This window comes from Myotis yumanensis, unplaced genomic scaffold (genome assembly GCF_028538775.1).
Source record: "Myotis yumanensis isolate MYYU_CA2020_CCGP unplaced genomic scaffold, mMyoYum1.0.hap1 SCAF_2, whole genome shotgun sequence".
NCBI lineage: Eukaryota > Metazoa > Chordata > Mammalia > Chiroptera > Vespertilionidae > Myotis > Myotis yumanensis.
In genome coordinates this window covers 81,073,795-81,097,242 of record NW_027223753.1, presented here as the reverse complement: position 1 = coordinate 81,097,242, position 23,448 = coordinate 81,073,795, and the positions used below count along the sequence as shown (strand labels likewise).

General features: G+C 44.5%; 2 protein-coding genes across 5 annotated transcripts in view; one reads left to right on the top strand and one right to left on the bottom strand.

Moving 5' to 3' along the window:
- JARID2 (jumonji and AT-rich interaction domain containing 2) overlaps positions 1 to 1,596 on the top strand; it is a 285,213-nt gene extending 283,617 nt beyond the window's left edge. For all 4 annotated transcript variants that reach the window (XM_070405698.1, XM_070405696.1, XM_070405697.1 and 1 more), the window contains one exon: positions 619 to 1,596. In XM_070405698.1, coding sequence (XP_070261799.1) covers positions 619 to 801 — 183 coding nt within the window. In that variant the 3' untranslated portion in view covers positions 802 to 1,596. The remainder of the gene's footprint in view (positions 1 to 618) is intronic.
- Positions 1,250 to 23,448, bottom strand: part of DTNBP1 (dystrobrevin binding protein 1) — a 163,804-nt gene continuing 141,605 nt past the window's right edge. Inside the window, exons 8-10 of the mRNA XM_070405700.1 lie at positions 19,190 to 19,342; positions 4,970 to 5,110; positions 1,250 to 3,578 (exon numbers count right to left, since the gene is read on the bottom strand). Coding sequence (XP_070261801.1) covers positions 3,361 to 3,578; positions 4,970 to 5,110; positions 19,190 to 19,342 — 512 coding nt within the window. The 3' untranslated portion in view covers positions 1,250 to 3,360. The remainder of the gene's footprint in view (positions 3,579 to 4,969; positions 5,111 to 19,189; positions 19,343 to 23,448) is intronic.

Here is a 23,448-nt window from a genome sequence, read left to right as displayed (position 1 = left end):
TCACTCACAGAGGTCCCCGTGGGCTGCTGATGTGTTTGGCCGTGTTTGTCTCAGGGCTGTGTGTCTGGCTGTGTGGTGAGGGAATCTGTACCTCAAGACCAGGAGTAGACCCAGATTGGGATACAGCTTTTAGGAAACAATTACGTAGCAAACCGTGTAGTTATAGGACCATGTATTTCAGGCTTTAGCATATTAGTTTGTCTACACCTTGCAGCCACCAGGAGGTGCTATCAGGCTCCCTTGGGTCCCTGACAGGAACTGGAGGTTAGGCGATGTGACAGGCACCCTGGCCTGTGCTGTGCTGGCTGTCAGGTGAGGTGGCAGTGGGTTCTCCCTAAGACGGAAAGCATGTTTTAGGTGCATCCTCAGAACTGTTCGGCCTGTCTAGTTCTCTAGCCTGCTGCATCTCAGACTCGGCCTGATGCCTAAAGTCTGCCCCGACTTTCCTGCAACCCGCTCCTTGGGCAGCGCTCAGAAGTCTGCATTTGATGTGGTCTGATGAGGAGGACTGGCAGCTCTGCCACGCTGCCCGCTCTTCTCTCAAAGGTCCTGGTGTGGTTCTGGGGGCAGCACTCTTCTGGTTTGTTAATTCTTTGTCTTCCTTCCAACCCTTAACAGGAACAGATCATCAGCCTGGTCAATCAGATCTGTGGCAAGGTCTCTGGTAAGAACGGCAGCATGGAGAACTGTCTCAGTAAACCGACACCAAAAAGGGGGCCCCGCAAGAGAGCAACGGTGGACGTGCCACCCTCCCGGCTGGCGTCCTCCAGCTCCTCCCGGAGTGCAGCGAGCTCGTCCTGAAGCTGCCCACACCGCAGCCGATTGAGATCTATTTTTTGTAATTATTATATTCTAGTTTGGAGTACTTGCTGTAGGATACAAGCTGTCTTTGCACTAGCTCTAAAGAAGATTTTCTTCTGGTTTTAGAGAACTAATTTTGTTTTAGCATTAAACTCTTGAACTTTTTTTTTGTACTTAGAATACCTAGATACTGCAGTCAGATTTTTGAAACTGCCGTATATTCACTGTTTTAAAACCCTTGAGGGGCTGTATTAATTTGTATCGCCCCTGTGGCTGACAAAAGCCTTTTTGGTTTTTTTTTTGTTTTTTTGTAACTGTTGGGGAAAAAAGGATTTTTTTAACCCATTTTTGAAGAGGGTGAAGTTTGGAGAACAAATTTTAAAACTTTCAGTCATGTGAGATTTTTCTAGAGAGAAAAGGGGTAGGACACACACACACACACACAAACTTGAAAAGAAATGGCTTTACTTTGGCTGTCTTTTCTTCAGTCATGTGCAAGATGAGTTTGTAACTTTTAAAATCGGAGAACCCCATTTTGTTTCTCTGGGCGGTTGTGGCAGCTGAAGGCGGACACTGTTTCCTAACCACAGACAAAATGAGGAGATTTGAGTGACGAGGTTCTCCTTACCAGCACATCACTATGCATCTAAGGAAAAAAGAAGAGAAGAAAAAGACTGCCTGTCTCGGAGGGGTCCCGTGCGGAAACCTGTGCCTGATTTCATTAGGAAATCCATTCTGTTATTTTTTTGGTGCTGTTGGCTACTTTATCAAAAAACCCTTCAATAGCATCCTTAAGGGAAGAAAAAGAAAAAAAAGTGATTGAAGCCGTAAGTGCTTCTTTGTCATAGACGTGCAATCTTTCTAACATTCCATCTCATCTCACTGCTTGTTTCACACCTCACAAGTCAGCATTAATCTTCTTGTTAAATTTGTTTCGTTTAGGATCATACTTAGAGCCACTAGGAGGTCTGCAGTTCTTTTTGAATGTGAAAATGCATTTGTGCTCATCTTGTCTATTTTTCTCTTCATGTTGTAACAAAAAGAAAAAAAAAAAGAATCCCATCCTTTTGTACATATGCCTGTAAATTGTTTTAAATACTTGAGCCTTTTTCTCAGTGGGCGTGGGGAGGGGGGTGAGAAGACAAGATGAAGAAAAGCCTTACATTTCAGTTTCTTCATCGGTTGGATTGGATGCTTACAGGGTTTTTCTTGTAACATTTATAAGTGCTGCTTACATCACTGAACAACAACACAAAAATAATAATGGAGTAGCTGTTGCCCTTCTCCAGTTGTGTGTACAGTATGTGTGGAATAAAGAAGGGAAACTGTTTTCACAAGCTGTTCTTTGTTTCATAATTGGATTCATCGATCCCGTAGCTACCCATACTGCACTGAGCTTGCCAGTGGGACTGTCAGGAACGTCCTGTGATCCACTTTGTTGGTTGTTGTTGCAGAGACTGAACTGTTTTGGAATATTTAACAGTTACATAAACGGAGTCAAGTGTTTTCCAATGTGGTTGTCCGGTTTTTATGGCCTTGCTGTGTACTTTCCCTCTTTTTGACAGTAAACTTCTGCCTATGGCTTACAGTTTGACATTTAATTTATTAGCGCTGCTCTGCACTCCTCCCTTGGGAGGGAAGACTTCATGTTGTTTATTGCCAGTTTTTTGTTTACTTTTCAGGTTTGTACTACAAGGTTTAATAATAAAAACAAAGTTTTTTTGACATTTGTCTTGTGGAAGATGAGTGAATGAAATGAGCTTTCTTTTCCGGTAAACGGGTGGAGGGCGAGAGTCCTCCCTCAGCCCGAGTGGCAGCCAACACAGCCTGACTCGGCTCACCTTCCTCTACTGCTGATGGTTTGAATCCCCTTCGAGCAAAACCCAATGCCTGCTGCTTGCCTCTTGTTTCCTGCGGAGGCCACTGGCAGCAGCAAGGACAGGGCTGGGCCGCCCCGGGGCTGGTGCGAGGCTTCCCTCATCCTGAGGGCGGGCGAGGCGCCTCTCGCCAGGTGCCCGGCTGTGAGGAATGCAGACAGGAAACCCCATCCTTGTCAGGAGTCAGAACGGCAGACTGCTTGGTTTGTTTTCCTGTGGACCCAGGTGTGTGCTCTGCTGTTAACGCGGGTTAGCTGTTGAACTGTTAATAATTTTGTGACAAAAACCCACTTTTTTTAGCACGGAGTTTAACTGCAGTTAGGTTTTGGAGGAAGCAGGGTTTTCTGTCTGTGAAGGTCCTTTTCTTGCTGAGGCCACGTGAAGACCACATTTCCCGGCCCCGCCAGCCCTGCGGGCTCCTTGGTGGCCTGCGTGGACCCCAGTTGCCCTTCCTGCCCCCTAAAGCCTGAAGGATGCATGTGTGTGGAAGCCTTTCTGTACAAACTGGCCATGGACTCCCTCAGTTAAAGTCCTCAAACTTTATTGTTAGCTTTTCTTTCAGTCAGTTTCTCAGAAATTACTGGGAATTGTGTGACAATCAAGAGCCCCTGTCAACCGCCTGCCTTCAGTGGGATTCTGCACAGCTGGGTCTTCTCAGCGGTGCTCGGGGTGCCATGCGGGTTTAGGAGTCGCTGTCGTCGCTGTGTAAAGTGGCCAGGGCAGTGTCCACTTCAACTCCCTCCTCATCAGACTGAACGACGGGGGACTCCCCACCTTCACTGGAGTCCTGGGTGGCTGGGTCAGTGCAGGTGGAAGATAAAGAAGGTGGCTGGGCTCGTAATTCCGGGAGATTTGGAACCGGGAGAGTAATTTCATTCTGACCAGTATTTGATTCAGGCCCTGCAAAATAGGAACAACCCTGTGATAAAAGTATCACAGTTTAAAACTGCTACTGAAGATGGTGGTCTGAACTCATGCTATTAAAAAAGGTGTCAATGTTTTGTTGTGGTGAGCTGGGGCTACCAAGGAGACTCCCACGCCAGTGCAGGAACTGTCCCTGGAAGAGGCTAAGCCAGGTGATCAGCGAGGCATCCAGGGGCCTGCACTGATCCTTCTGCCCTCTGTGACAGATGGGAAGACCCTGAGGCCTTCCCACCATGTCCAGGGAAATACTGTGATGAAGGCCCTAGGGCGCTCCCTGCATTTCTTTGAGGAGCATCCCCATAACCATGATAACCTAGATTTACTCTTTATATCTTTGCAAGTAGTAATTCAGAGAAAGTAATGCTAAGAGAAAAACTCAATCTTTTTTGCATTTCTCCAATTTCATGGGGAGTCAATAAGTTCTTAAAGGAACCAAAGCATATGCAGATGATGGAGTCCCTGTTTCTAAATCTCTTCTTGACTCTGGGAAAGGGGCCAGCATTCCTTCCCACGTCCAGTGTCCCAGCCTCTCAGCATAGGGCTGCCCTCCTGGGGACGACTCTGTTCTCACAGATTTGCTGGGAAAAGAGGACGGAGAAGTTGAAAACAACAAACTGGCAAGAACTCTAAAGGGCTTGACCTCAGAGGCAGTGGGAACTGGTGCCGGCGAAACTGTCGAGGGCCCAGGTGCCACAGGAGGCCTGCGCTTTGCCTTTCCCTGTGTGTATGTGAAACAACAGCAGTGCTTGCTCTGTAATGATTCTGTGTATAAGAAGATCCCCGAAGGTCTGATCTGAAATTTAAAATGAAGTGAGCCCATGTATAGGTTTGGAACCTCAGTAAATATTTGCTGAATAAATGTGAAAGTTTGGGAAGGCATGAAGTGCAAGTGCCCACAGGGTTGCTCCGGTTTTTAAAAATATAAGCCAAATGCTGAACACATACCTTGGCCTTGCCCACAACAAAAGTGAAATAAATAGCTGAATGAGAGTTAAAGATGACAAATGCATGCTCAGACCAGCACCAGGTGTGTGAGTCACAGGCAATCTCCCACCTTCCCCCAAATTCCAGTCTTTGAAATAACCACAAAAACTAAACTCAAATTCTGAGACAGAGGAGGTAAAACAGGAATTGAGAAAGTGCCCTGTTCTTAGACGGTGTATGGGTAGAGCACTAGAAGTCTTTGAGAAATTCATGATGGAACAGCTGTCTCATTTGCCCACTACTGCGAGACCAGGCACAGGCGAGTGGAAATGGGTGAGAATAAGCAGTTGACTGCGGCTTAGAGACCTGTGCATCATTACCCTGATGTCTGCCCTCTGAAGGGATAATGTGAAGAGGTTTTATGCAGGTCTGACACCTCCTACCTAAGACAGGGGACAGCACGGCATTATCTTCTCCTGAATTCAAAAAAACATCCAGGGCCTCCTGGTCATTCATGTCCATCAGGTCCATCTGCTCCAGCATGTCGACATTCACCTCCATGGATGACATGCTCCCCATGGGCTCTGGAAATAGAGTGGCACCAGAAGAATTGACACTTTATCTTCAACAATACTTTTAAAAGCAAACTTCAATTCATTAGGCTAACTGCACTGTATTTTCTAGGTATAAAATATCTCCTGCTACTCCAAACTTTAAAAAATACAATTGGGAGCAATATATTAAACTAGAGGACCAGTGCACAAAATTCGTGCACTGCGGGGTGGGGGGGATTGTCCCTCAGCCCAGCCTGCACCCTCTCTAATCTGGGACCCCTCGGGGGATGTCCAACTGCCGGTTTAGGCCCGATCCCTGTGGGACATCCCGCTCACAATCCGGGACTGCTGGCTCTCAACCGCTTGCCTGCCTGATTGCCCCTAACTGCTTCTGCCTGCCAGCCTGATCACCCCTAACCTCTCCCCTGCCAGCCTGATCGATGCCTAACTGCTCCCCTGCTGGCCCGATCACTCCCAACTGCCCTCTCCTGGTGGCATGGTCCCCCACAACTGCCCTCCCCTGCCGGCCTGATCGCCCACCACTGCCCTGCCTTGGCGGCCATCTTGTGTGAGGGCATGATGGTCAATTTGCATATCACCTCTTTATTATATAGGATGCTGCATTCCAATTTAATACTTGAAATCTATCCAAGATTAACACTGGTTTCCTAGCAGGTTTCCTGTTCACCCCCAGCCCTTTACAGGCACTCAGACAGACCCACTTCTGCATTAAGCAGTTCCTGGCTGCTGGGAGAAGGGTGCTGTCTGAAGGAGGCGGGTATTTCTGCAGCAGCATGAGGTGATTAGCAAGCTCCCCACCACACACACCTCTGCTTCTGCCTGCAGTTGCCCCCAAACTCTGTTATCATTGCAGTTGAAGTTTTTACTGCCCTTGTGACATTTCTCTACTCTTCAACCTTAGCAGCAGACAATGTTAGGGCATTGGCAAGCTGGGGAGATGGAACCATGAGCCCCTGCAGTGAAAACACAGACTAAAAAAAATAAAATCATCCCACCAGCAAAAAGAAGCTAGAAGACTATAAAGAGTCTGACTCAGCCGGGTATCAGGTAAGAGATGCCTCCTAGGTCTGGAGTTCATATTTAAACCACCTCTGTGGTCCAGAAAAGTACAGCCTGTTAAGTCACCCCAGGCATTCTGGGGCCTGGCAGATAAGAATACCCGTTGTTTCTGGATGGACATACGCGTAACCTTGCATCTCAAAGGCATAGAAAAACAAAAGTCCATTCTAATCCAATGCCAAACTTACAGTCTCACATGGAAATAAGTCAGAAACAAGCTCAGTATTAACACTTTCCCAATAATTTTAAATGACTAAGCATTTTTAATCAAAAGATATAAAAAAATGAACAAGGTATAAAAATTAGAGCGTAGGCACTTGAGAAAGAGCCAAATAACTTCCAGATAGGAAAAATCTAATTGAAATTTAAAACTCTGGGCACAAGTTAACATTGAAGATTATTGATCAGAGCCAAAAAAGAAAATTAGTAAACTAGGAGACTGAATGAATTCCCCATTACACACAAAGGAAAAGATGGGAACTAAGAAAGAGCTTAAAAGTGATGGAAAACGGAAAAGTTTACACAGTTCTAATGAATGTGGGGAGCAGCCATATTCAAAGGCTGTTTCCCAGACTTGCTGGAAGATCTGAGGTCCCAGATTTAGGAACCAAAATATATTCCCAGCAACACAGATAAAAGAAAACCTGACCCTACATCAATTGTAGTGAAAATGACAGAACAAAAGAGGACGGGCAGAGGAGGAAAGATGATAAATAGACTGACAGCCTCTCAACAATAAAAAGCAGAAGATGGGAGAGTAAAATGAGAGGTAAGATAAATGTCACTTCTATATCATTAAAGAGCACTTAAGATCAAGTATAAGATGACAAGCACTGCCAGAAACACTGGCCATGAGCCTGATCTCAGGAAGATGGTGACGAATCCCAGAAGGAAGGTCTGAGATGCAAGAAATGTTAAACAGTGAAAAGTCTCGTAAGTTTGTGAGTTAATACAAAACCTTGAATAAACTCATATTAGTGTCCAATTTGGGGGATTTACTCTGGCAGAATTAAAGGACTGCACAATTTTGATAGGAGGGGAAGGCTGTGATGAGAGTTGAAGCAGTGTAAGACCTTTGTTTTATTTGGTAGGAAGGGGAGAATCTGATTGTCTTTAGTCACCACAAAATCAAAGTTCAGCACTAAAAGGAAGGGTAAATAGTATGTAAATTCTACTTTTAGCTGGGGGAAAGCTTATTGTAGTTTAGATGATCCCCCTGAAGTGGCACTATCCGAAGCAACATAGAAGTCCGCCTTCTCTGCATCAGACCTGATCAGGGCATGGACCTTGCCACAGAGCTGCTTCACATCCACAACCCGATGGATCCAAGGGACACGGGTACAGTGTTATCTTGGAGCTTCTTCAAAGCTGACTGGTCAGGGGGAACTTGATGACACAGTCATCAGACTTGTTCTTGGGGGCCTTCTGTGGATGTTGGGCTGCTAGAAAATGAGTGACATGCAAGTTTTGTTGTGGGCTATGGAGGCCATCAGCATGGCATTCTGGCTTTTGGCCTTGCTTTGACTTCAGTTTTGAAAGGGGCAGAGGCTCCCTTCTTTTCTGTCTGTGCTCACCTCTTAAGGGCAAGAGTATACTTTTAAAACAAAGGAGAGGGAAAAAAGTGGACTAAAAATCATAGGAAAATAGAAAGCGCCACATAAGGTGGTAATGAAGTCAGGTATGTCAGTAATCACAATAAATGTAAATGAACCAAATTTGCCAGTTAACAGATTAAAAAACTGAATTGCTAGTAAATAAAATCTAGCTATATTCTGTTTATAGGAGACATTCCTAAAACACAGACACATGAACAGTAACATTTTTTTTAAAAGTGGAAAGTGGGCAAACAACTTTAAGAAGAAAGCTGGTATAGCTATATCAATATCAAACAAAATATATATAACAGGAAACAAAAGCAATATTGGGCTAAAGAGTTATACTCAAAGATTTTTTAAAGGTTTACTTCTCCAGGTAGATATTTAAAAATTTCTGTGTGACTATAAAAATGGCTAGAATGACAAAGTGTAACATCAATAGTGATGGGGTGGGGTATAGGAGGGTTAAATATACCTCTTTGAAAATTGATAATTAAGCAACCCACTTGATGAAATGGAACCCATAAAGAAACCATGCCTATCATTTAGAATTTTGTTCTCAAGTGCACATGGAACATGTAGAAAAGTTCTCTGTAATGGGCCATAAAGTAAGTCATGAATAAAACATGTATATATCAAAAACCCATTCTCTAGCCACAATTGAAATTTAATTAGGAATCAGTAATAAAAAGTAACTAGGAAAACCACACATTACTTTAAAACAAAGTTCTAAACAGTCCATAAGTCAAATAAGAAACCTTAAAGGAAAATTATAAATACCCAGAAACCATTACTTATCAAAACTTGTAGAATAATGTTAAAGTGATACCCTAATGAAAAATTCATAGCTTTGAATATCTTAAGAGAAGTCTAAAAATTGAGTCTAAACATTCAACTTAAATTAGACCAAACAAAATTAAATTAGAAAATCCCAGAAATGAAAGACACAGTAGAAAGGAAGAAGAATAAAAGAAAAAGTTGACTCTTAATTGAAAACACTTAAAAATGAATAACTTAAGATTCATAAAAAAGCAGTAAAAGTCCCAAATTAACAATTTGAGGAATGCAAAATCAAACCTAACCCCAAATATGGCAAAGGCTAAAAAAAGAACTCTGGACGTTATGCTAGTATATTTGAAAACTAAAGACAAGCTGGGCAAAATCCATGGAAAATTTGCTAAAATTAACAAGATATAGGAAGTCACTGTAATGGTCAGAGAAAAGGAACAGGTAGTTCTTCTCACAGAGAAGTCACTGGTCCCAGACAGGGTCAGAGGCAATTCTCTTCACCATTTAGGAAATAAATGATGACATCACGGTGTGCACCACAGAAAATCCCAATCCTACTTAGCCACCAGTTCTCACTCAGTCTAGAAACAATGCAATTCCAATCAAACTCTGGACAGGGTTTTCATAGAACTTGGAAATCTGACTTTAAAATTCAGAGGGACAAATTCATACAAAAATAGCAAAGGCAACTCTGAAGAAAAAAGAATGTTATAAAGTGTGTGTAGGAGCAAGCAGGAATCGCTCTACCACATATATCAAGACTTACTATAAAACAGGGTCCTGCACCTAGCACTACTGACACTTTGGACCAGATAATTGTCTGTTGTGGGGCTGCCCTGTATCTTGGATGTTTTAGCAGCATCCCTGGCCTCTACCTACTAGATGCTAATAGCATATGCCTACCCCAATCACAGCAAGCAAAGCTTTTGCCAGACATTGCCAAATAACCTCCATGGAACAAAACTTCTCAGTTGAGAACCACTGCTTAAATAATTATTATTAAGACTAGAGGCCCGGTGCACAAAAATTTGTGCACTCGGGGTGGGGTGAGAGGGGGGTCCCCCACCCGGCCTGTGCCCTCTTGCAGTCTGGGACCCCTCGGGAGATAACGACCTGCTGGCTTAGGCCTGCTCCCGGGTGGCAGAGGGCACGCCCAATCCCTAGGTGCGGCCCCTGGTCAGGCTCAGAGCAGGGCCGATTGGGGAGTTGGGCGCCTCCCCCTGTCATGCACAGAGCAGGGCGGATCGGGGGATTGCGATGCCACCCTCAGTCACGCTCAGGGTAGGGCCGATTGGGGGGTTGGGGCACCGCCTCCTGTCACACTCAAGGCAGGGTCGATGGGGAGGTTGTGGCGCCACCCCTTGTCACGCACAGAGCAGGGCCAATCAGGGGGTTGAGGCGCTGCCCCCTATCACTCACAGAGCAGGGCCGATCAGGGGGTTGGGGCGCTGCCACCTGTCACTCACAGAGCAGGGCCCATCAGGGAGGTTGGGGCTCCGTACCCTGTCACACACAGAGCAGGGTCGATCAGGGGGTTGGGGAGCTCCCCCCTGTCACACACACAGCAGGGACCATCAGGGGTTTGAGGAGCTCCCCCCTGTCATGCACAGGGCAGGGCCGATCAGGTGGTTGAGGAGCTCCCCCCGTCACTCACAGAGTAGGGCCGATAGGGGAGTTGGGGCACCGCCTCCTGTCACACACAGAGCAGGGCGGATCAGGGGGTTGGGGCGCTGCACCCTGTCACACTCAGGGCAGAGCCAATGGGGAGGTTATGGCTCTACCCCGTTACACACAGAGCAAGGCCTGTGGAGGGGGGTTGGGGCGCCACCCTCTATCACCCACAGAACAGGGCCGATCAGGGGGTTGGGCGCCACCAGTGTCACACTCAGGGCAGGGCCCGTAGGGGAGGGGGGGTTGGGGCACCGCACCCTGTCACAGAGCCGCAGGGCGATCAGGGGATTGGGGAGCTCCCCCCTATCAGGCACAGAGCAGGGCTGATCAGGGGGTTGGGGCGCCTTCCCCTGTCATGAACAGAGCAGGGCAGATAGGGAGGTTGTGGCCCTGCCCCCTGTCACTCACAGAGCTGCAGGGCAATCAGGGGGTTTGGTTGCTGCCCCCTGTCATGCTGATCCCGGTGCCAGGAGGCCTCACTGCTCCACTGATCCCGGTGCTGGGAGGCATATTACCCTTTTACTATATAGAATAGAGGCCTGGTGCATGGGTGGGGGCAGGCTGGTTTGCCCTGAAGGGTGTCCTGGATCAGGGTGGGGGTCCCCACTGGGGTGCCTGGCCAGTCTGGCTGAGGGGCTGAGGGCCGTTTTCATGTTGGCGGGTGACTGAAGCTCCCAAATGCTCCTTTTTTTCTTCCTTTTTTTTTTTCTATTCTGGGCCAGCTTTAGCTCTGATGCCTCTGTGCTGAAAACACTGATACAATGTTGCAGTCAGGCTGGCTGAAGGCAGGCTGACTGAAAGCCGGTTTCTGGGGTTTTGTTTAGCTTCTATATTTGCAACATAGTACATAGTTGCTTAGAGTTGCAGCTGAGAGGCCGGCAACTCAGGCGGGGAACGTTGGAGTCCGCAGTTACTGGAGCAAGCAAGCCTCCCTGTTCGCTTCAGTGCATGGCTGCCGGCCGCCATCTTGGCTGACAGTTAATTTGCATAAGGATATGCTGATTAGCCAATGGGAAGGGTAGCGGTCATACGCTAATTATCATGTTTCTCTTTTATTAGTGTAGATGGTATGGTTTTGGCATGAGGCTAACAAATAGAAGAGTAGAACAGAAAAGAGAGCCTAGGAAAGACTCACATTGCATGGAAATTGACAATGTGAAGCAGTGGAGAAAATGCTGGTGCTCAAGTAGTTACTGCTTTGGAAAAAAATTAAAAATGGACCTGTAGCTCATGACATAAAAAAAATCAAGTGCCAAATATAAAATGGAAATTTAAAAACTTAGTAGGATGTTCTTATAACTTGGAGTTATATCAAATATATACTTATATCCTTCTAACAAACCATTTTATATATCTGGACTAGTTCTTAACATTTTTTAAAGATCTGAAGCAAATATGGTAAAATGTTAACATGCTAAATCTGGAAACAGGTGTGTTACATTATTTTCTGTTCTTTTTTGAATATTTAAAATTCCTAGTTAAAATGAAAACCAGCCCTGGTCGGTAGCTCAGTGGTTAGAGCATTGGCCTCGAAACCCAAGGGTTGCATGTTCGATCCCTGGCCCTGGTCGAGGCCTGTGCGGCAGGCAACCAATCAATGTTTCTCTCTCTCCCCCCTTCTCTCCCCACCAACTCTTCCCTCCCTCCCATTCTCTAAAAATCAATGGAAAAAAATATCCTCAGGTAAGGATTAAAAAAGAAAACCAATAATGGATCACAGTAAGTTTCAAAGTTCTAAAAAAACCATCATAATGAGATAATCATACAAAATTAAAATCATAAACTGGAAGTTGTGTTTGAGATATTTTTGCATTATGGATCTTATCTTGGGGGACACTGTGAATTTCAGGATAGGTATATATCTATTCTATCTTTTCTAATTGTTAATTTTACCACCAGCTCCAACATCACCTCTTCTTTCCCCAGCACTGGGTCCACTCTGGAACACCTGAGGGCTGAGTCAGTGTCTAAGGGTACAGGGGACACCCCTGGCTCCAGAGGTTGGACTCTGCTGCATTGCCACCTCAGCAGAGATGCACAGGATCCTGAGGACTAATTGTGGGGATACACGGGTACAGAGTAGGGCATCTCCACGGTGATCTTTTTATCACTAACTGCACTGTCAATACCGTGGCACTCGGCAATAAAATGAAAGAAATAAATGCTTTCCCAAGAAAACGGGAGTCAAGTCAGGTGGAAGACAAAACCTGGATCAGGGTCTTACAAAGGACCTAATTTTGTTCTACTGGTACGTTGATCTGCTGGGCATGTGCAGGTCCCAGGTCCCCTCTGCTTCTCAGCATGCTGGCACAGCCTTCACTCCCCTTAAAGCACACGAGATTCCCTGCTCTGTAGGTCCTCCAGTCTCACCACTCACTAAGCGCTCACAGATATCCCTTCACCCTTTACTCTGATCATTTTCTGGATAAAACTTCCCATGCCTTTGTCCTAATTAACACTACGGTGTCGGGTGAATTTCCCGCCAAAATTTAAGATGGCGGTTCGCATACGCAGGTAGGTATCTTTGTGAACGGCAAACAAACAAATATTTGGTAATACGCAGTTACAATCGGTCCGAGTTTACATGTTTCCCGCACTCCACCGCAAATCTATATGAACGGAGTTAAGACGGCTCCCGCGGAGTACGCGCAATTCACGCGAGCCGACTTAACTCGTTTCCCGCAATCCAAGTGTTAAAAAATGATGCTTTGGAAAGTGAGATTCAGACTTGCTACTTCTGATTTAGTGGAATGAGTCCAAAATATCATGTGATTAAAAAAACCCCTATCCTATCTAATAATAGACAAACATGGTAATTGACCGTACCTTCGCTATGCCTCCCATTGGCTAATCAGCACGACATGCAAATTAACTGCCAACAAAGAGGGCTGCTAATTTGCATACTGCAGGCAGGGCGGGACAGCGCCATCCCGCCTGCCCTGCCGCCATCTGGGCCTGCTATTTGCAATCCGGGGCAGCGGGCGTCCATGTGCGACCCGACCCGGGGCGGCCGGGCGGTGCAGCAGTGATCAGCCAGCCCGCCCGGCCTCCATCCGGGCATCCCGTGTGCGACCCGACCCGGGGCGGCCGGGCAGGGCAGCAGTGATCTGCTGGCCCGCCCGGGCGTCCCATGTGCAACCCAACCCGGGGTGGCGCCCCAACCCCCAGATCAGCCCTGCCGTGTGCGCAACCCAGGGAGGTGGGGCAGGCACTGAGGGATCGGGCCTGCCATCTGCCACCCGGGTAGCGGGCCTAAGCCAGCAGGTGGTTATCTCCTGAGGGGTCCCAGACTGTGAGAGGGCACAAGTGGGGCTGAGGGACACCCCCTCCCATGCCCCCTCCCCCGCCAGTGCACAAATTTTTGTGCACCGGGCCTCTAGTATATATATAAGAGAGGGAGAGAAAGATAGAAACGTCAATGATGGGAGAGAATCACTGATTGATTGCCTCCTGCCCACCCACACCAGGGATCAAGCCGGCAACCTGGGCATGTGCCCTGACTGGAGTTGAACCGTGACCTCCTGGTTCATAGGCAACATTCAACCACTGAGCCATGCCGGTTGGACGTGATTTTTTATCTTGATTGATTCCTCTAAATTAAATGTTCATCCCTGGAGATGAACACAAGGTAAGAAAGGAACATGTGACTCGCCAGGCTGGGCGTCTCAGGGATGGGTTTGAATAAGCTGCAGGGACATGGACATGATGTTTGTCATTTGTGTATGTCTTTACAACTCTAGCTGAAGCAGAAAGCTAAAACACCCACATCCTCATTTGCTTCTTTAATACTTCCAAAACCACACATATTGGCAACATATGCCTGACTCCATTTTTTTTACCTTAAAAAAAATAAGCCCAATACTTTTTTAAACTTGACGAAAATTATTGTTTTAAGAGCTCCAAACCAAAAAACAATTCAATTCCTTAATGTTTAGCGGCTGCCTGCTCAACATGCGGTGATGAGCAAGTTCCTGCCCAGAACCACTGCACTGGTCCTAGGGCCCTGCATCACAACCAGCCCGTCTGCCAAACAGAAATAGGCTCTGAACCTGTCATGCTTCTCTCAACCCACTGGGGTGTGCATGGGTCTCCCTGAGAACAGGAGCTTCTTAAGAGACACTTCGATTTTCTCTTCGCCTCCTCTGGGCTGAGGAGTGTGCTGAACAGTTAGCAGGCGCTCAGGAAACGTCTGCTGCACTAAACTGAATGAGGGTAGCATTAAAGTGTTTAGCAATAACAATTTCTATTCCTGTTCTCTTCATTGTCCCACCTGCTCTTGATGTAATGTCTCATTGTGCTCAAATTTGGTCAAATTTTCCAGGTTGTCTGTATCTGAATGGGCTGAATGTTTGTGCTCCCCTCAATTTGTATGTTTAAGCCCTAACCCTCCTTGTGATGATACTTGGAGGTAGGGCCTTTGGGACATGATTAGGTTTAGATGAGGTCAAGGGTGGGGTCCTCAGAATGGGATTAGTACCCTCCTGAGACACCAGAGAGATGCTCTCTCTCCATCATGTGAGGACAATGAGCTACAAGCCAGGAAGAGGACTCTGGCAGGAAACCAAATCAGCCAGGACCTTGGTCTAGGACTTCCAGCCTCCAGAACTGTGAGAAATAAAATTCCGTTGTTTCAGCCACATGCAGTCTGTGGTATTTTGTTATGGCAGCTTGAATTGACTAGGACGATGTCCTTCTCAGCTCCTGCCCATGATGGCACAAATCTGTGAAGCAAAGCACCAAACACTAGGAAGCTGAACACTGCACATACTCTGAGGAAACAGGCTGACTTTTCTAGATGAAGATTCTAGGTCAGTGGAGTACAGAGAGGGAGAGCTGAGATAAAGAAATTAAACTTCAGATCCATACTGTGAGTTTAAAAAGCATTGTTGGAGATTAAAATGGCAATGGAGTGACTGGATGCTGCATGGATATGCTCCCAGGTCCAAACTGGAATTTTAACTAAAATACAGAAAAAAAAACTTCCTGAATAATCAACAGAAGACTTGCTGGAGAGAACCCTGATAACTGAGGACCAAAAGTGGAGACCACATAGAGGCTGGTAGGAGAGGCGGAGGCACAAAAGGGCTGGCTGGGCACCCACAGGCAGCAGCTGAAGTTCTGGAGGGATATCTCAGATGTGGGAGGTTGCCACTGAGAACTCTGGGTCTAATTCCCCAGCTGGACCCCCTAGCAGAGAGCAACAGAACTGAGAAGGCTACGCACATAATATCTGGCTGTGAAAAGCAATGGGGTTGCTGTCTGCCAGGGAGAGAGGGCTAGAAATTCAGGCACCCTCTTGAAGGGCCAATGCATAAAATTCCCTGTGGAGCCACCCATCTTGTGCTCTGAAAGAAGAACAGCAAAGTGGTCTGGAGCTGGGTGAGCAGAAGCCAGGATCGAGGGCTCTGGGGTAAGAGCTCAGAAGGCAGACACCCTGGTTTCCTGTGCTGAGCCATTCCCTCAAGCTGCAGAGGTCTCTTTCTCAGGCAGACAATTGCTATGCAGGTGGCATTGCCTGCGGGGAAGACAGCTGACCCACCCTATTGGAAAACACCTTGCCCCTTATGAGACTGAGAATAACAATTAGCCTCCAGGCAGAAACAATTACTCCACCCTGTTGAAGAAAACTCTTACTACACCTGTGGATGATTGCCTGAGGGCAGATCAAGAGGAATTCTATCAGTCTGCAGCCACAGGCGGTTTCTGGAGGCTTTGAGTCTTTGCCTGATCTAATTAGTCAGACAGCTTTTGACAACATCCTGCACTAGAGATTGAGAGGCGTAGTAGATTACCTAATACATAGTCACAAATCCAAACAGGCCATATATGACAAACCTACAGCAAACATCATACTCAATGGGGGCAAAAACTAAAACCATTTCCACTAAGAACAGGAACAAGACAGGGATGTCTGCTTTTACCACTCTTATTCAACATAGTACTATAAGTCCTAGCCACAATGATCAGACAAGAGAAGAAATAAAAGCATCCAAATTGGCAAAGAAGAAGTAAAACTCTCATTATTCACAGATGACATGATATTGTACATAGAAAACCTTAAAGACCCCACCAAAATACTACTAGAGTTAATAAATGAATTTGGAAATGTAGCAGGATATAAAATCAACACCCAAAAAATCAATGGCTTTTTATATACCAATAATGAATTCTCAGAAAAAGAAACTAAACAAACAATCCCATTTACCATTGCAACAACAACAACAAAATGAAGATACTTAGAAATAAACTTAACCAAGGAGGCAAAACACCTGTTCTCAGAAAACTGCAGGATGTTGAAAAAAGAGACAGAAGAAGATATAAACAAGTGGAAAAATATACTGTGTTCATGGATTGGTAGAATCAACATCATTAAAATGTCCATACTGCCCAAGGCAATCTACAGATTCAATGCAATCTCTATTAAAATACCAACAGCATACTTCACAGAACTAGAACAAATACTCCAAAATTTATATGGAATAAAAACAAACCTCAAAGAGCTGCAGCAATCTTAAGAAAAACAAAGTTAGAGGAATCACAATACCAGATTTCAAGTTATACTATACAGCCACTGTAATCAAAACAGCCTGGTACTAGCACAAAACAGACATATAGACCAATGGAACAGAACAGAGATCCCAGAGATTGACCCAAGCCATTATGCTCAATTACTATTTGATAAAGGAAGCAAGAGCATACCATGGAGTCAAGACATTTATCTTCAATAAATGGTGTTGGGAAAATTGAACAGATACATGCAAAAAAATGAAACTAGACCAACTTACACCAAACACAAGAAAAAACTCAAAATGGATAAAAGACTTAAATGTAAGTCGTGAAACCATAAAAATTGTAGAAGAAGCCATAGGCAACAAAATCTCATACACTTTCATAGCAATATGTTTACAGATCCATCTCCTAAGGCAAAGGAAACTAAGGAGAAAATAAACAAATGCACTACATCATAATAAATAGCTTCTGCACAGCAAAAGAAACCATCAACAAATTGAAAAGGGAGCCCACTGTATGGGAGAACATATTTGGCAATGATACATCAGATAAAGAGTTAATATCCAAAATATTTAAGAAACTTATACAACTTAACAAAAGTAAGAAAAACAATCCCATTAAAAAATGGGCAAAGGACCTAAATAGACACTTCTCCAAAGAGGACATACAGATGGCCAGGAGACATATGAAAAAATGCTCGAAGTCACTGATCGTCAAAGAGATGCAAATTAAAATGACAATGAGGTATCACCTCACACCTGTCAGAATGGCTACCATCAATAAATCAACAAATGAGAAGTGCTGGCATGGATGTGGAGAAAAGGGAACCCTCATGCACTGCTGGTGGGAATGCAGACTGGTGCAACCATTATGGAAAACAATATGGAGTTTCCTAAAAAAATTACATATGGACTGCCATTTGATCCAGTGATCCCACTTGTAAGAATACATCCTGAGAATTCCAGAACACCAATCAGAAAGAATGTATGCACCCCTATGCCCGTAACAACACAATTTATAATAGCTAAGATCTGGAAACAGCCCAGGTGCCCATCAGTAGATGAGTGAATAAAAAAGCTGTGGTACATTTATACCATGGAATATTATGCAGCAGTAAAAAAGAAGAATTTCTTACCCTTTGAGACAGCATGGAGGGACCTGGAGAGTATCATGCTAAGTGAAATAAGTCAGTCAGAGAAAGACAAGTATCACATGATCTCACTCATATGTGGAATCTAAGTAACAAAATAAACAGATGAATGGAATGGATCCAGAGACATGGAAGCATGGAACAGAGTGTGGAACCTCAGAGGAAAGGTGGGGGAGGTGGGTGGGTGGGAGGTAATCAACCAAAGACCTTGTATGTATATATGCATAACCCATGGACACGGACAATAGGGAGCTGAAGACCTGGGGTAGGGGCAGGGAGGACTGGAGGGGGTCAATGGGGGGAAAAAGGGAACATATATAATATTTCAACAATAAAGATTTATTTAAAAAAAATAAAAAGCATTGTCTAGATAATGCAGTCTTCAGTGCATTCTGACCATTCACATATTACTGTTTTGTTTTTCCTACATTATTTTCCTTCCTGGTTCTTTGATTTCTTTAAACCTCTCCTGGGGTGGACACAGAGCTGACTGACCAGGAACAGAGTGAGGGTAACAGATAAACTGGGGGCTGTGGTGAGGGTCTGTATAGAGAACAACATCCACAGCCAGCACAGAGATATCTGGGAAGGAGAGGGGTTTCCAGAGGTGAGATGCCCAGGGGGACAGAAAGGCAGGTAGTCGGGGAAGCTCTGGGCACTTCTCCACACTGTCTGGGACTGGGAGGCTGCTCCGGCCCTCTCGCCCACCTGAGAGATAAATGTAAGCTGCCCAATGCTTCCTGCTGCCCCCACCACTCCCAGGTCTTGGGAAGGAGAGGCTGATGGAGGAGCTGGTACCTCATTTCTCTGCTACTCAGTTTGCTCTTGGGAGCTATGAGATGCAGCCTAACATTCATGCATCTAGATGTTCATCACAGCACAGTTACAGTTCAACTAGATTCACCCTGACAACAAAGATACAAGTTTTAAAACATCTTTCAAAGAAGTTTTAATAATAACAGGGGAAAGATCCCACACAGTATTAAGAAAAAGTAGATATAAAGCCAGATATATGTACAGTTTGATACCAATTATATAGACTCACACACGGAGACTAGAAAGAACCATTTTAAAACAGTACTAGGAATTATTCTGTGTTGTATAATATGGGTAATGCTTCTTATCTTTTTTTCACTAACATATTTTATGTTTTCGAAATATCTTCAACTAAAGCCCAGACCTATAGAAAGAGGCAAAAACAATGGCAAGACAAATATGCTGCATCCACTCTGATTTTGGAGGACTTTACACCACACCCCACTTCAGGGGTGCACACGACACCATCTGCACACACTCAAGAAGCCCGCCACTTGCCTCGCCTCTCTATCTGCAGGTAACCTGTGGAAAGGTACTGCTCCATGTCCTGCTGGAAGGCTTCCTCAAAAAACTTCTGCCGCTCCTTCAGCTTCATTTGCTGGGTGTGTTCCATTTCCAGGACCTTCTGGGCGTGCTCGGCATCTAATTCCGCTAAGGAAACAGAATAATTTGGGTCAGAGTTGAAAAGAAACTGAGCTAGAAAGTGGGTATAAATACCTACTCACATCTACCCTCTAAGCTGATGGTGTCAAACTCTGCTTCTCAAACTCTGGAGGGTGTCCTGACTGCAATACAATCACTCCTCCCTCCCAGTCGGCTGCACTGTTCCTGCCACCTTTGCTCATGCTGTTCCTCTGCCTGGAATGACCTTCCCACCCACATCTCCCACTCTCCCCAGAAGAGATGTTCGTCTTTCAAGACTGACTTCTCAGTTAATCTCTCAACTCAAGTACAATTTGTGCTCCATCCTGTGGTTTCCATAACATTGTGAGCAAACTTCTGTAGCTCACATGCATCACAGTACAACCGGTAAAGACTTGGACTTCCTGGAGAACTGTGATCATGTTATTCCTTTTAATATCTTATCACCTCGCTCAGAGCCGGGCCACAGGAAGGACTCAATGTTTCTTAAAGAGCAACAATATAGCCATTGTGGACTAGTAGAAAAGGCTTTGCTGTTTATTAACTGTGCAATCTAAGTCAGTTAACCTTTCTGAACCTTACATTACTCATCTGAAAATTTAGGACAGAAATATTAATCCAATATGAATGTGGAACTTAAATGAAATAATGTGAAAGAATTGTATAATTAAAATGAGCAGTGATCCTTCAAGGCAGGGCTGAGGAAGTGAGAAAACCAACCTCAGCCTGGCTGACACCCGTTTCAGCCTGGGAGACCCTGAGCAGAGAACCTAGTTGTCACACCAGACCCTGACTTCTGACCTATAGACTATGAGCTAATTTGTGCTGTTTTAAGCTGTGGTTGTAGTGATTCATTCTGCAGCAGTATAGGATACTCCAAATGAGCCCTGCCCAAATCTGACTAGCTGGAGAATGGAAGAGAGAACAACTTGAGTTCTTTACCTTAAACAAACACTGTGCAACACCTACCCTGTGGCAGACACCGTGCTTGGATGAGTTTGGCAGGAGAACAAAGTCTCAGCTACCTTACTGTCCTGGGATAAACATAGGGCCCTAAACACAGTAAAATAATTTTACCCAAGACACTCTCCCCTCAGGCTCATCTCTGGAGAGTGTCAACAACTTTGGGATATTAGAACTCAAAAAAACAAAACAAAAAACCTAATTAAAATGCATAGAGGATCTGAATAGACATTTTCCCAAAGAAGACATACAAATGGCCAACAGGTACAAGGTAAGATATTCAACATCACTAATCATCAGGGACATGCAAATCAAAACCATAATGAGATATCACCTCACACCTGTTAGAATGGTTATCAAAAAAGACAAGAAATAAGTTGGCAAGGATGTGAAGAAAAGGGAATGTTTGTACATTCTTGGTGGTACTGTAAATTGGTGCAGCCACTATGGAAAACAATATGAAGGTTCCTCAAAAAATTAAAAATAGATCTACTATATGATCTAGCCACCCCACTTCTGGGTATTTAGCCAAAGGAAATAAAAAGGGGATATTTAAAAGATATCTGCACCCCCATGTTGACTGCATTATTCACAGTAGCCAAGGCACAGAGAGAGCCTGAGTGTTACTGGATGAATGGATAATGAAGATGTGTTTATACACAACGTAGTATCAGTCAGCATGAGGAAGAAGGAAATCCTACCATCTGTGACAACCTATGGATGGGTCTTGAAGGCACTTTACTGAGATAAGTCAGACAAAGACAAATATATTTTTTTTCTTTTTTAAAAAAATATATTTTATTGATTTTTTACAGAGAGGAAGGGAGAAGGATAGAGAGTTAGAAACATCGATGAGAGAGAAACATTGATCAGCTGCCTTCTGCACACCCCCTACTGAGGATATGCCCGCAACCAAGGTAGGGGATGTGCCCGCAACCAAGGTAAATGCCCTTGACTGGAATCGAACCTGGGACCCTTGAGTCCGCAGGCTGACGCTCTATCCACTGAACCAAACAGGTTAGGGCAAGATTTATTCTTTTTAACCCTTTTTTTCTTTTCTTGTTTTAGAAAACCTAGTTAATGATATTGTGAAAGCAGGTTTATTTTGTTCTGTTTTAAGAAATTATTGTCAGTGTTTTATGAATGATTATAAATGGTTATATTAAAGGGCTGTTTTGAGGACAATTTATGGACATTCATGATTTTTCTTTAATGTACTAACTTTTAAAATTAAAAAATTTTAGTAGCTAATATATTTATATTGCTCAAAAATCAAAACATATGAAAAAGTATGCAATGAGAAGTCTTTTTTTTTAAAATGTGAGGTTCTTTTTTTAATATATATATATATTTGATTTTTTTTAAAAATATATTTTATTGATTTTTTACAGAGAGGAAGGGAGAGGGATAGAGAGTTAGAAACATCGATGAGATGAGAAACATCGATCAGCTGCCTTCTGCACACCCTCTACTGAGAATATGCCCGCAACCAAGGTACATGCCCTTGACCGGAATCGAACCTGGGACCCTTGAGTCCACAGGCCGATGCTCTACCCACTGAGCCAAACTGGTTAGGGCTGCAATGAGAAGTCTTAATCCAATCCCTGTCCCCATCCATTCTATTTATCTCTCAGAGTAGTACCAGTTTTTATTAGTTTCTTTTTAGTCTTCCATTGTTTCTTTAGACAATACATTTTCTTTTTCTCCCCCTTTCTTATATAAAAGGTAGCATACTATATATTTCTGCTTGTTTTATTTCAATCACTATATTCCAGTATATAGAGATTATCACAATATGATGTGTGGACATTTCATAATCAACCCTGCAGAGACACCTGGATTGTTTTCAACCATGTGTTTTTAGAAACAACACCACAATGAATAACTACATCATTTTGAATATGTACTGTTGCTGTTACCTGTAGGTCAGATTCCCAGAAGTGGGACTGCTGGATCAAAGAGTTAATGCATCTGTAACATGGGTAATTACAGATTCCCATACATAAGGACTGTACTATTCCATATACCTACCAGCAATATAGCTCTCCCAACAACCATACTACCGAAGTGTTGCTACAGTACTGATTTATGTAAATCAGATTTTAACCAATGGTAACTCAGCCCCTAGCTAATTTGGCTCGGTGGACAGTGTGTCGGCATGAAAACTAATGGGTCCTGGGTTTGATTCCAATCAGGGGCACATGCCTGGCTTGCAGGCTTGATTGCAAGCAGGGGACATGCAGGAGGCAGGCAATCAATGATTCTCTCTCATCATTGATGCTTCTATCTCTCCCTCCCTCTCTGAAATCAACAAATATGTATTTTAAAAATGGTAACACAGTAGAGGTTTAATTTGTATTTCTAATTATGAGTAGGACTGGACATATTTTCATGTATTTAAAGGTAATTTGAATTTTTATGTGAATCTGTTGATTTTTCTCTTCCCTACTTTTAGAAACTTTATAAATTAGGAAGATTAAGCTTTTGCAAAGACAAATATTGTATGATATCACTTATATGTAGAATCTAAAAAATCTACTCTTAGAAACAAAGTAGACTGGTGGTTACCAGGGGCTGGGTAGTTGGGGGGATGGGGGAAATGTTGGTCAAAAGGTACAGATTTGCAGTTAGAAGATGAGTAAGTCCTGGGGACCTAATGCACAGCACTATGATGATGGTCAACAATATTGTGTTATAAAAGACTAGAGGCTCGGTGCATGAAATTCATGCACTGGAGGGGGGGGTGGTCCCTTAACCCGGCCTGTGCCCTCTCCCAGTCCAGAAGCCCTCGGGGGATGTCCGACTGACAAGGGGGAGCAGGCCTAAGCCAGCAGACATCCTTAGCACTGCCACGGAGGTTGGAGAGGCTCCCACCATTGCTACTGCACTTGCCATCCTCGAGCCCAGCTTCTGGTTGAGCAGCGCTCCCGCTGTGGGAGCGCCCTGACCACCAGAGGGCAGCTCCTGCATTGAACATCTTCCCCCTGGTGGTCAGTGCGTGTCACAGTGACCGGTCATTTGGCCATTTGGTCAATTTGCATATTAGTCTTTTATTATATAGGATAATTATGTGAAGTGATGGAGGTGTTGCTAACTCTACAGTGGTATTTATATTGCAATATATAAATACAACAAATCAACATGTTGTACAC